Consider the following 13,073-nt stretch of genomic DNA (forward strand, 5'->3'; position numbering starts at 1 on the left):
ACACACACACACACACACACACACACACACACACACAGGGAGGGAGAGAGACAGATAAACCAGAACATCTGGGTCACAATATATCTTCTGTGACCCCCAAAGTTAACACTGCTTCTAGCCTGGTTCCTACATTTTCCTGGATGCCCACCTCTGCATTTTGGGCACCTAGTCTGGTCCCAATCCTGACCATTAGTGAACATGTAATTGCATATTGAGCCTTCCCTTGGAGCTAGCTCAGACTGATGAAGTCCAGACTGTGTAGTTTTCAGGTGTCAGCTAAGCTGGAAGAGAGAGAAGCAGAGATGGACCATGTAGGTACCAAGCCCTGAGTCTAGCTTGGAAACTGTGCCTTGAAAGGCCCCCTCAGCAGCTAGACAGGAGTCCAAGGCCCAAATGAGGTGGTACCATTCTTGCAAAAATACCCTACTACTGAGGCAAGCTTTAGTTTTTTTCCAGTGGCAATGGTAGCTTTGTCTTTCTCTCCCCGAGTCCTTCCTGGAACAAGAGATCTTCATTAATGGGACAGTAGAGTCAAACTCCAATCCAGTATGATAAGAGAAAGACACTAGGGTTAATTTAATGCCTGACCTTGGTCTAAATAACAAAAGGACTTCCAGAGTGGACATGAGTGGGCACAGTTGACCTCATCTGTCCTGTGGGTACAGTTTTCACAAGAATATCTATGTTCTCAATTCTTGACAACAAAATGCCACTGCCCCAATAGATGCTCCCTCTTGCCAGGGTCCTTCTCTTCCTGCCAGTAGCCTCCTCTCTATGCTCTCTGGGAGTGAAGACTAGCTGAAGCTGTTTCCAGAAGTCATTGCTCGGCAGGCCTGTGTTCTCTGACCATGCTCTGCCATAGGACTGATGCATGCTCTGGCACGTCTCTGCTGCTCGCTGTGACCTCATTTGATAAGCAAACAAGAAATACACACACACACACACACACACACACACACACACACACACACACGCACAGCACAGCACAGCACATACACCACCCACAGAACATTCAGATTCTTACCTTAGTCAAAAGAGACTATGAGGCCAACCGAGCAGCCAACTCACAATACAGAGGTTAGGGCTGGAAGAGTTAAGTGTTCTGAGCCTCCTCTAGTTCCCTCAACATGTCTGTGTAGACTGTGTTCATATTTCTTTGGGAGGAAGGAAAGATTTTGAGAGGCTTAGGGAAGTCACTGCTATACTTACTGGAAGCCCAGTTCTGGTGGACCTTCTCTGTTCTCTTTGTACCTTCATGAAAGAACCTTTTCGCCTCGGGTCTGTGAGGTGCTAGCAGTCAGCCATCCAGGAGCAGCTAACATCTGTGCACTGGCTTACATCTGAGCTGAGCCTTCATTTCTCCAGTTGATAAAATGAAATCTGAGCTCCTTGATTCTCCCGTTTGCTCTCCAGGGACCGGTTCAGGACCATGGTCAACGTCCTCGGTGATGCTTTTGGGACTGGCATTGTGGAAAAGCTGTCCAAGGAGGAGCTGGAGCAGATGGATGTTTCATCTGAAGTTAACATTGTGAATCCCTTTGCCTTGGAATCCACAATACTTGACAATGAAGACTCAGACACCAAGAAGTCCTACATCAATGGAGGCTTTGCAGTGGACAAGTCTGACACCATCTCATTCACCCAGACCTCCCAGTTCTAGAGCCCCTGGCTTCAGATGACTGGAGTGATGAAGGACACCTCCGTAGCAGTCATCTCTTAATGAAGCCAAACATTTAGGAAAATAAAAACAATGGTCAGTTGTACATTTAGTTTGATATACAGACCTCCAGATTATTTTCTATATTTGGCTTGATAAGCCTTTGCTGTCTGAGTTTTGCTGTCTGGAGTAAGATGGGGTAAATAAGGTTTAAAAGGAAATTGTATGATCTGGCTCTTAAAAATTCTGTCAGACAAAGTATGGAAGTACATATAATGTTGGAATTAGGAAATAGTGGAGGAGAAATTGTTTTCTCATATACAGACCAGTGTCTTGGATTTTAGAGAAGAAATTCTCTCATTGGCAACAAATTTTTACTCAGGCTTTATATTGGAGTGGATTTCCTTTGACTTCTTACCTTTTATAGATAATAATGCATCTAAACAACCCCATCCAGTTAATGTGCCAAACTCTCCATTTTGAACTCATCTCGAGCCAATTTCAAAGAATCTATTTTAAAAAAACCAGCACAGTTCTGAAACAACAGTTTTTAGGATGAACATAGGCTTCAGGGGTAAGGGAGGAGGATTCTTTTTTAAATGTACTGTATTGGGACACTGGTTACTGTTAATCCAGTGTTCAGTATAGAACTATATATATGTGTGTATATATATATTTATTATTTTCATATAATTTGCAAGACAGAGATCAGAATTGAACTGTCAATGTGAAAAACAACCTCTCCTTGTACTTGAATAACTACAGTTCCAACCCAAGTCTGCTTCACGGCTTATCAGGTCTCCTTTCTCAGGAGCACTAGAATGAGAAATCATATTGTCAGGCTGTCTGTGTATCTTCCCTAAAGCAAGGATGCACTTTGGTGACACTCCAGGATGGCAGAGCTGCTCCATTAAAATATCCAGATTCAAGCTGCCTGGAAGAAACCCATACCAATTCTACACACAATTATATACAAAGATATTACTTCAAGAAGGTTGGCTGTTCTTCTGTCCCACTGGAAGGCTTCATTCTTCCAAGTTCACCCACATCCACTTTTAAAGAGGCCAATACTTTGCTGCCTTTGCACTTTTGTATCTATCGGGGCCCAAATACACTGGCAAGCTACCAGATGGCTTGTATTTTAAAGTAGAGTCTATTGGCTAAATACACCACCATGCACATAAGCTGTTCCTACCCTGTATTTGTGTAGAGTTGATCCCATGACATGAGACATCGGTATCAGTGGTGCAGGGCAAATTCTTCCATCCTATGACACTGGTCCTGCCTCCTCCAAAAAGGATTGTTCTAACTCCTACTCTTGGCCCTGCTCCTTCAAATTCTTTGCTAGTCATTCTCTGCTTTAATGAATATAGATTATTAAAGCTTGTGCTTCAATTCTCATCTTGTAAATAATGCTTAACATAAACTTGTACTTACACTTAAATCCCAAATAGTCATTTCTGTAGCAATATGTACCCACCTTAAACCCGTACCTTCATATTGAAAAGAAACCAGAAATTGTGCCAAAGATAGCCGAAAAGAAAATAAATGCTTAGTATTGATGACCTGGGCCTGAAATCTCTAAGGAAAGATACTGAATTGATATGTAAACTTCATAGTGGCCATTGATTCTATGTGAATTTAAAATGAAAGTATTAGAATTATTTATAGGAAATATAAATATGATTAAAGTTGAATCAATGATTTATTTTGGGCTAAACTGTTCTATACCCTATTACATGGCTCTAACCCATGGCACTAGAGTCGGAAGATCTCTTCATGAACTGCAGATCATCCTTACTTTGGAATTTGTAGCCAACTTTTTAACACACTGTGCTGTTAAAAAGAACGTTCATTTCAGTGTCAATAAACATGTCCCTCATTCTTCCTTTTCTGCTTCTTATCTGTTCTTTTATGCTATTTACATGGCGAGTATAGGAAAGTTGAGATATGGATCAGTTGAATGAGACGATACAGGGATGATTATTTTTAAAACATTTTTGTTACCCCAAGAATGAAAAAGCAGGGCTAAAGGAAAATAATTCTTCACAATAACCAGTGAGTATTTCAAGCCTGAAATACAGTGCCATTGTGAAAGTTGTGATCCTATATTGTGACTGAGATGAAAGCAGAATTTTGTCAGACATTACTGCTTTAGAATATAAGCTTATCTATAGACTGGAAACCTAATTTAATTGAAGAACAAAGCCCTGCCTGCAAAACATGCCTACAAACTAGAAATGGCTAGATTCATAGTGCCCTTTAAAGAACTGGCTCTGTCCCACTTGGATAACTGAGCCATGGCTACTTCCTACAGGATATGGTGGACTCACCTATGTGATTGACAGCAAAGAAACAACCCCCTGGGAGAGAACATATAAAAATGCTTTCTTTTGATAACATAGTGGGGACTTGGGGTGGGGGTGACCCAAAACACAACTCTCCAGGAAGAGATTAGATTGGGATGGTTGGTGTATCTGACCAGAAGACCCCACGTGTGATTTATTCCGTGCAAATTACACAGAGGATGTTGCCATTGGCTCTGGCAAATGGCTTTAGTTTTTCAACAAATTTTTATGAGCCTACTGGGTAGACTCTTATTTTAAACATACTTTGTTCTTAGAGTAGCTATTGGAAATGTGTTTGGCTTATCATGAGGCAGTGGGCTAGAAGGAGTGTTGGCTTTGCAGGTGTTTGAAAAACTTACCTCCTGAAGCAGCAGCAGATCAATGGTTCTGTTCAGATCAATGGTTCAGGATGCTAGAAGATTCTATGAAACAGTATTCATAGTTTGTTTTCTTTAACTGCCCACTGAGAGATCATAGGGCACAATGAGTGAACACAAATTCTGATTTCATTTTTGTGACCTTGCCAATAATCTAGCCTTGACTTCCTCTTCCATGAAGCAAGGATGACAGTCCTTGCCTTGTGAGATTGCTCTAAGTAAGAAAATGTCTGTGATGCCTCTGTCAAAGATTGTGTCACATAATATGCTCAATAAATGCTAGAGCTTCCCCTCTACCCCAGCCCCTGGGTAGGGAGGGAGGAACTATACCCTTTGCCTCCTCTCCCATTTACATGGGTAATCCACAGATACATGCTATAATTACACAAGTGTCCCCAAAGACTGTTAAGGGCTTGGCTGTTCACGGAAGTTAGGTCATTGGGACGTGGCCCTTCATGAGATACTGGTACCCTATACTCTTTCCTCCCCTTCACCCGCTTTCTCTCAGTCTCTCTCCCCTTTCTCCTTCCCGATCACCATGAGTTCAGTAGCCTTCTGGGTAACATGCTCCCACCACGGTGTACTGCTCTGCCTGTCACAACCCTAAAGCATCAGTACCAGTGGGCCAGGAACTAAACCCTATAAAACTAAGCTGAAATAAACCTTTCCTCCATATAATTTGTTTAATTCAAGTATTTTTCCCCCCATAGGGACAGATACTGACTAATGCAGGGTGTAGCTGTAACTGTTCTTTCAGCATCTCAGGACCTATATCACTGGTACAGACAGGAAATGTTGTCCCCTCCATGTTCAAGTCTTTTTTTTTTTTTAATACCAGGAATCAAATCCAGGGCCTTGCACTTGCCGGGCAGGTGCTGTGCCACTGAGCTACATCCCTGGGGCATTACCTCCACCACTTGATGCTAACTAGATTATTACAATGAACAGTGTATCCAACCTAAGTAGACTTCACAGACCACCCCATTCTATAAATGCGAAACTTTCTGGAAATGGAACATCTAAATCTCAAAAGTATTTGCTCCTGGAAAGTACCACATGAGAACTAAGCAAAAATAAGTGTCCGTAAATTTTGTTCCTATCATGAGACACAGAAGGACTTGGAGCTGCCCGGGAAGCCTGTGTAAGGGTGAGGTGCTTGTTCCATGGCGCTCTTGCATTATGTACCAAAAACAAGCACACACACGAGGCTCGCTTCTGCAATCTTGGCCTAGCAATCTCAGTGATTCCACAAAACCTGTCCTCCCCACTTGACAAATGGACTTTATTCTACTCCCCACATAGGGCCTTTTAGTGTACGCTGTGGTAAGAAATGGGCCTTTCTCCTTTGAAATCTCAAGTCTTTATAAGTAAAAGCCACATAATATACACAAGAAGTAGACTTTGTTAAATTATCCTGGGAGCCGTATAATAATGACTACATACAGAACAGGATAACTACACCTAAGTGTCTGAAGTTATTGACTATGGGTAGATAGTGCCAGGGACATTCCTAGTAGCCTAGGCTATGTGAGCCTACAAAACCCTGGATAAGTGGGTAGTGAGCTCTAACCAGACACTGATATCTCATTCTCCCCTTACCAGGACAAACCAGCTCCACGTACAATTTGGACAGTGTATCTTCAGAATCACTGGGATACTTCCAAATGCAAATCTCCACCTGGCCTGCCACATTGATGACATCACACAATTCAGAACAGTTATGAATAAACCCAAGAAAAACATAAACATCCATATTCCTTGTGTTATGCTAGTGAGGGAAAGTAGAAAAGGAAACTTGTGACTCTTCTAGAAAGCTGCCAGCCCACAGCAGAGAGCTCCTCACCCACATGAGCAGCACAGGGGCGTGACATAGATGTGACAGCACAGGTCACCACACAGGTAGGAAGCAGAAAGCCCCAAAACTAAAATACAGAATTAGCCCCTAAGCTGTCTGAATGTCAACCTTCATTTTCTCTCCAGGAAACTGCCTGCTTGTAGCAGATGGGAGTCTCGCTGTGGAAGCTGCCATTCCTCTATGATTCAGGGAGCCATTCCCGGTCTGGGGTAGCATTTTCTGCTTTCGCTTTAGGGTGTCCAAGGAAATGCAAAGCAAGCCTGTGTCATCTGAGTGGTTCAGGGTCAGGGGTCTGACTGCCAGGGCCTGGGAGCCCTTGAGAGCTGATGCTAGCCAGGAGTTGCTGTTTCACATTCAGCCTGGAAAGTTCCATTTTCCAAGGTGCAGAGAGGATGGCTTGAAATTAATCGAGGTGTCTAAGGACAGCTATCCCTGGAATAAAGGCACTGCTTTGTCCACTTTCTGGACACATCATCAAAGAGTAAAAGCACACCATTTTAAAAAGCGACTAATCTTCCATTAGACATTCTGACACAGCTTTGACTTAGAGTCTTATATTGTATTTCCAAGGTCATTAGCAAGAATAAAAAACCAGCAGAAAAAAATTATATGAGTTGACTGGAGTGAGGGAAAGGGTTCTAAAAAAAATCTGAATTTGAGGGTAACAGAATTTCACATCTTTAGGTAAGTGGGTGGAAGTGTTACTATGTAAACGCTAATTACAAACAAAAGCAATCCAGTTATCAGCAGAGGGGCTCTGGCTAACCCTTTCCAAACACATATTTTGTCTTCCCAGAACTGGCTTCTCCAGTTGGCTTTACATCCCATGACTTCCCAGTAAATCCCACATAGCCAGGACTGTCTGCAAGAACCATTCAGCTCTTCTGGCTCTAAGGACAGTTTACTCCTAGACCATTCCAGACAGACAACCACTTACTCTGTTCTTATATATCTTTCGAGACACTGACCTAACTCCTAACAGCTGCAGGCATTAGATGTGGAGATGTCTCCTTGCCAGGATGAGTGTAGGAGAGCCTTGGGTGCCCTGGTTTTAGAAAGAGAAGAAACAGAGGAAAATCATGTTTACGCATTTGGCGGATGTCGGCATTTCAGTTACTAGGTGGCAAGCGCTGTTCTCTCCACTTCCATGTTAACTCATTTAATATAACAGCAGCAATGAAATGAGCACTACTATTACCTCTTTAATCTCTCATTTCTTTATATTTTTGGTACAGGATCTCACTATGCAGCTCCAACTTGTAGTAATCCTGTCTCAGCCCTCCCAGCACTGGGATTACAGATGTACCCCATCATGCCTGGTTTCAGTGGCCAGCACAGCATGTGGTACTGGGAATCAAACCCAGGTCCTTGTGTTTGCCAGGCAGGTCCTTAGACTGCTGAGCTATCTCCCCAGTCCCTATTATCCCCTTTATACTGATGAGAAAACTCCCAAAAAGTTACGCAACTTGTCTAAGATTATGCAACAAACAGGTGGCAAAGCAATCTGGCTACAGGGTCAGTGTTCTTCAACAGGTATTGTATGGCAGAGGAAGCCAGGGGTGCTGGAATATTAACTCTAACTCAAGTCTGAGGTGCCTCAACATTTTCAAAACAAGCAGCTCTGCAGAGATCGACTTTACAGCAGGGTGCCCACAGTTAACACTACTGTACTGTACACTTCAAAACTTGCTAAGAGTGGCGCTCTTAGGGGCTAAGTGTGTTGTCTCACACGTATGGGAGAAGGAAAGAAAGAAACCTGACGGTGATCGCCAGGTACATGGCCTTGATGGTAGAGATGGTTCCACAGGTGTACACAGTGCTTACCACCAAACTCATTAAGTTGTATATGTTAAATATGTACAGCTTTTGCAAGCCATACCTTAATATAACAAAATAAAGAATGCTTGTGAACACCAAGTGTGGCACTGAACTAAACATGTTACATACATAACCTACTTATGCTTTTCAACACTCGTGCCAGGCAAATACTATTAGTGTGTTTTGGAGATGGGGAAGTTGCAGCTTAGCAAGGTTATATAACTTGCCTAAGTTCACCCAGCTGGGACTTCAAAATTATTCCAAAGCCTTTTCCTATCTTTCAGTATATAAGCTCCAAAATGCCTAATGCGTGATAGTAACCCATCATTGCCTCTTTCAATGTAGTTTAGGGCCCACAGGATAGCTCAGTGGTCTAAAGCACCTGCTTAGGCAAGCTTAGGCAAAGTGCAGGGACCACAGGGTTAGATTCCTGGCACCACATTCTGCGCCAGCCCTGCCCCCAGGGTGGACTGAGCTGGCCACGAAAAGAAAAAAAAAAAAAGTAGTTTATCTTTTCTAATCACGTCGTCTGATTTGAAACATCAAGTTTGCTGCTTCAGACCTCCCCCATTTCCCATTCTAGTAAAGATCAATCTACAATGCACCCTTTATTGGCCTGAACTCACTTTCCTTATGGCTCATACATTGTCATTCTATCCTCTCCTCACCTTTAAACCCTTCATTTAAAACCCAGTTCTTCCAGGAATCCTTACTTGTTGCCAGAGATGGGAAGGTGTCAGAATAAACACCAGAATCATCTTTCTCTTTTCCTTCCATGTCATATTCTTAGGGCTGCTTGTTGGTCTTCATACCTCCATTTCCTCCTCACTGACCTTAATGCCCTGAAGTCAAGTTTCCACATCTGTTGAGAAACTCCAAGGTAACCCACGCCCTGCGTGTGAAATCCAAACACTGTCTCACTTGTCACTGTGTACACTTCTGCAGTATTTGTCACATTGGCTGCTGTGTCCTCCAGTAAGTTCTCTCCCTGTCTTCCGCAGAGTCACCAGGCTTAGTGCAGCCTGGTCTTTCTCCATCGCTCTCTCTTCATTCTTCTATCCTCCTCCTGCTGCTGCTCCTTGTTGTGGGGCTTATTTCTGCTTTTGCCAAACACAGGAGCCCCTCAAATATGTGAAATGTAAATGAGTGAACAAACTTTAAGCTTCCTACCATTCTTCTCTCTCTGTCTCTATCTCTGTCTCTCCTCTCCCCTCCCCTGCCCTCCCCTGCCCTGCCCTCATCCTCCCTCTCTCTCTCTCTCCTTCTCTCTCTCTCTCTCTCTCTCTCTCTCTGTACATATTGTAAACACAGCTACTCCTTGTCTTTCCTGCCTTCTTAGCCAAACTTTAGATCCCATTTGTAACTTCTACTGGGCATTTTCCATGGGCCTTTCTGCCCACTGCCTTTATGCAATATCTACCTCCTAATTTTTTTTGTGTGTGTGAAATCTCTCCTAAATTTCATGTTTTCGAATCACCATCATTTCCCCAATAACTTGCAATCACAATGGTTCTTCCTCCTTTTGACTCCAAGAAGCAAGAAGTCATAAGGCAGGTCAGGACATTAGTTCATTTATTCAAATCCCTCTGCCCTGGGATCCAGGAGGGAGAGCCTCAGGGAACAGTGTCACCTCTGTGAAGCAGCTGGCCTAAGATGAATCTCCCTTCATACATGAGTAAATGAATATGGCTATTCCTCAGTTTGTACTTACTGCTTAATCCATGAGTGAATTAACTTGTATTTTGATAATGCTCTAAATTCTATTGATAATGAGACTGTTGTAATAAGAACAAAACCCCTTGGATTAATAAACAAGAAACCACTAAACCCAGGGTATTATAGACAGCCGAGTTAGGTAGAAATATTATAGGTGGTCAGTTAGGGCTGGATCTGAAGAAGAGAAGAGGAAATGAAAACTCCTTCCAACTGTGGCCATAGGTACATCTGTCGGAGGCCTGACCTCAAGACAAAGATGAAAAGACCAGGCCTAAGAGAAGGGTAACACCTAGTCTAATGAAGTCTACATAGACACCAGTCACCTCAGTGGATGACCAAGACCCTGAGATTCATCTCTTCCTGAAAAACTCTTTGCCCTTCCATAAGCACTTGCTATGTGACTTGCTGCTCCACTGGATCAATATTACATAAGCAGCTGTGTTTATAAGCTCATTGGTTGATCATAACTTTAACCCACATTGGTACCCACATGGTTGAGCTCTATGAAACTTATCCTGAGAGCTGGGGAGATACCTCTGTGGTCTAAGTGCCTGCCTGGCAAGTACAAGGACCAGGGTGCCAGCCCTGGAACCCTGGGTGTGCTGAGGCAGCCACCAAAACTGGGCATGGTGGCACACGCCTATAGTCCTAGAGCTGGGGAGGCTGAGACAGGAGAATCACTACAAGTCCGAGCTGTGCAGTGAGACCCTGTACCAAATGAATCAATAAATAGAAGATTTAAAATTAAAAAAAAAAAAAAACTTATCCTGAGAAGTAGAGTTCTTAGCAACCCACTTGGGACACCTCCTGCCTCTCAGGAGCTATATCTCTCCTCTACAATAAATATTTCCTTCTGTTAAACCTCCTTTGTTCCTTAGAATTCATTCTTCATTTGGGGGAGGTCATCAAATCAGTGCATCAGACATCTAGCAAGTTGGGAGCTATAATATCCTATTCCTATATCATTTGAAGGCTTTATATAATTTTCTGTATCAGTAGCACATGCCTATAATACCAGGACCCAGGAGACTGAGGCAGGAGGACTGCCAGGAATTTGAGGCCACCCTCGGCTACATAGTCAGACTTGGACTCAAACAAAGCAACCACTATACTAAGTACAATAGTGTACCTGTACACCAATAATAATCCCACGCAGAAAGAAATTAGGAAAACAATACCATCCACAACAGCTTGAAAAAACTTACATATTTAGGAATTCACCTAACTACAGAAGTAAAAGATCTTTATAATGAAAACCGTAGTACTGCAAAAATGAAGACTCAAGAGGACCTCAGAAAATGGAAAGACTCCTGTGCCTAGGAAGGCAGAACCAGTATGGTCAAAATTGTGATACTTCCAAAAGTGATATATAGCTCGAAGGCAAGCCCAATCAGAACACCAACAATGTTTCTCATAGAACTAAAGAAGTCGATCCTAAAATTTCTAATGAAAGCAGAGGTGACCCAGCAAGGCAAAAGCAATTCTGAACAACCAGAGCAAAGCAGAAGGCATGACAATCCCAGACTTCAAGTTATATAGTAAAACTCTCGTGGTACTATCAAGGAACTCGCACAAAGACAGACTTGTGAGTCGGTGGAGTAGGAGAGAGGCTACAGAAACAGACTCAGACATACTCAGCCATGGGACAAGGGGCCAAAAATAACACTAGGGGGAAAGCAGCCTCTTTGGCAAACAGTGCTGGGAAGACGGGCTATCCATATACACACGGTTCACCCTAAACCCTGTCTCCCTGCATTTACTAAACTTAAATAAAAATGGATCAAAGATGTAAATATTAAAACAGAAAAACACTTAACCTGCTGGAAGATAAAATAGTTAAAACTCCTGAAGTCATAGCAATAGGCAAGGACATTCTGAACAGAACTCAAATTGCATAATAAATAACATCAAGAATCAACAAATAGGGGGCTAGTGAGATAGCTCGGTGGTCTAAGCATCTGCTTGGCAAGCACAAAGACCTGGGTTCAATCCCAGGTACCATAGGCTGTGCCGGCTCTGGAACCCCAGGTACACCATGCTGGCCACAGAAACTGGATGTGGTGGCATATGCCTGTAATTCCAGTGCTGGTGAGGTGAGACAGGAGGAACACTACAAATCTGAGCTGCATAGCAAGACCCTGTACCAAATAAATAAATGAACAAAATATTTTTAAAAATCAACTAATAGGATTATATCAAATTTAAAAGCTTCTGTACAGCAAAGGAAATGACTAATAGAGTGAAGACACACCCTCAGAATAGGAAAATATTGTCAGCTATTCCTCAGATAATTAACATCTAGAATATATAAAGAACTCAAAAACATTAGAATTCCCCAAATAAAAAGCTATCAAAAATGGGCAACTGAAATGACAGGCATTTTATAGAAGAAGTACAAATAGATGACACATATATGAGGGAAAAAAGGTCAACTTCACTGACCACTGGGGAAATGCAAATTGAAACTACACTGAGATTCTACCTTACTTCAGGAAGAATGTCTGTCATCAAGAAATCAAATAATGGGGCTGGGGAGTGGCTCAGTGGAATAAGCGCTCCCCTGGCAAGTGCAAGGGCCTGAGTTCAATCCCCGGTTCCGCAAAAAAAAAAAAAGAAATCAAATAATAACAAATGCTGGTGAAGCCACAGGGAAAAGGGAAGCCTTCTACATTTTTTTGGGGGGGTGGGGACATACAGACTGGTACAACCACTGTGGAAATTAGTATGGAAATTTCTTTAAAAGCTAAAAATAGAAATCCCATTCAACCCAGCCATTCCTTCCCCTTCTAATCTTCACCCAAAGAGTTAAAGACATCATACAACAGGGATGCAGGCATACCCATGTTTATAACCACACAACAATAAACAAGAAAACAAATCATGGAAGTGGCCTATATGTTCATCAATGTATAAATCTATAAAGAAAATGTGATACTTAAGCACAATGGAGTACTTATTCAAGAAAGGAGGACTCTCCCCACAGTATATATTCATGGGTTTTAAAGTATCATTAAAATAACTTCCCTCATAAGTTTCTTCCTATCTCCATGTTTAATTTGCCCTTTTATCTTGTATGACCCTCCTACTCAGTTCAGATTCTATTAGTCTAATTTCCAGACTTTAGTGGCTTTAGGTAATATCTACCTACTCCTAAAATAGCCCAAGCAAAGATGAGATTAATACTTAATTTTCCCACTACAAAAAAACCCGATATCAATAGAAGAAAATCTAAAATACCAGACATAATATTTAATACCTTTGGAAGATATCTCTAGAAGTCATTTCCTTACACACACACACAC

At 42.3% G+C, this 13,073-nt stretch overlaps 1 protein-coding gene across 1 annotated transcript in view; it reads left to right on the forward strand.

Annotated features, from left to right (window-relative positions):
* Slc1a1 (solute carrier family 1 member 1) overlaps positions 1-3,545 on the forward strand; it is a 104,696-nt gene extending 101,151 nt beyond the window's left edge. The window contains exon 12 of the mRNA XM_004637185.2: positions 1,414-3,545. Coding sequence (XP_004637242.1) covers positions 1,414-1,660 — 247 coding nt within the window. The 3' untranslated portion in view covers positions 1,661-3,545. The remainder of the gene's footprint in view (positions 1-1,413) is intronic.
* The last annotated feature ends 9,528 nt before the right edge of the window (positions 3,546-13,073 follow it).

Source organism: Octodon degus, unplaced genomic scaffold (assembly GCF_000260255.1).
Source record: "Octodon degus isolate 3935 unplaced genomic scaffold, OctDeg1.0 scaffold00087, whole genome shotgun sequence".
Lineage (NCBI taxonomy): Eukaryota > Metazoa > Chordata > Mammalia > Rodentia > Octodontidae > Octodon > Octodon degus.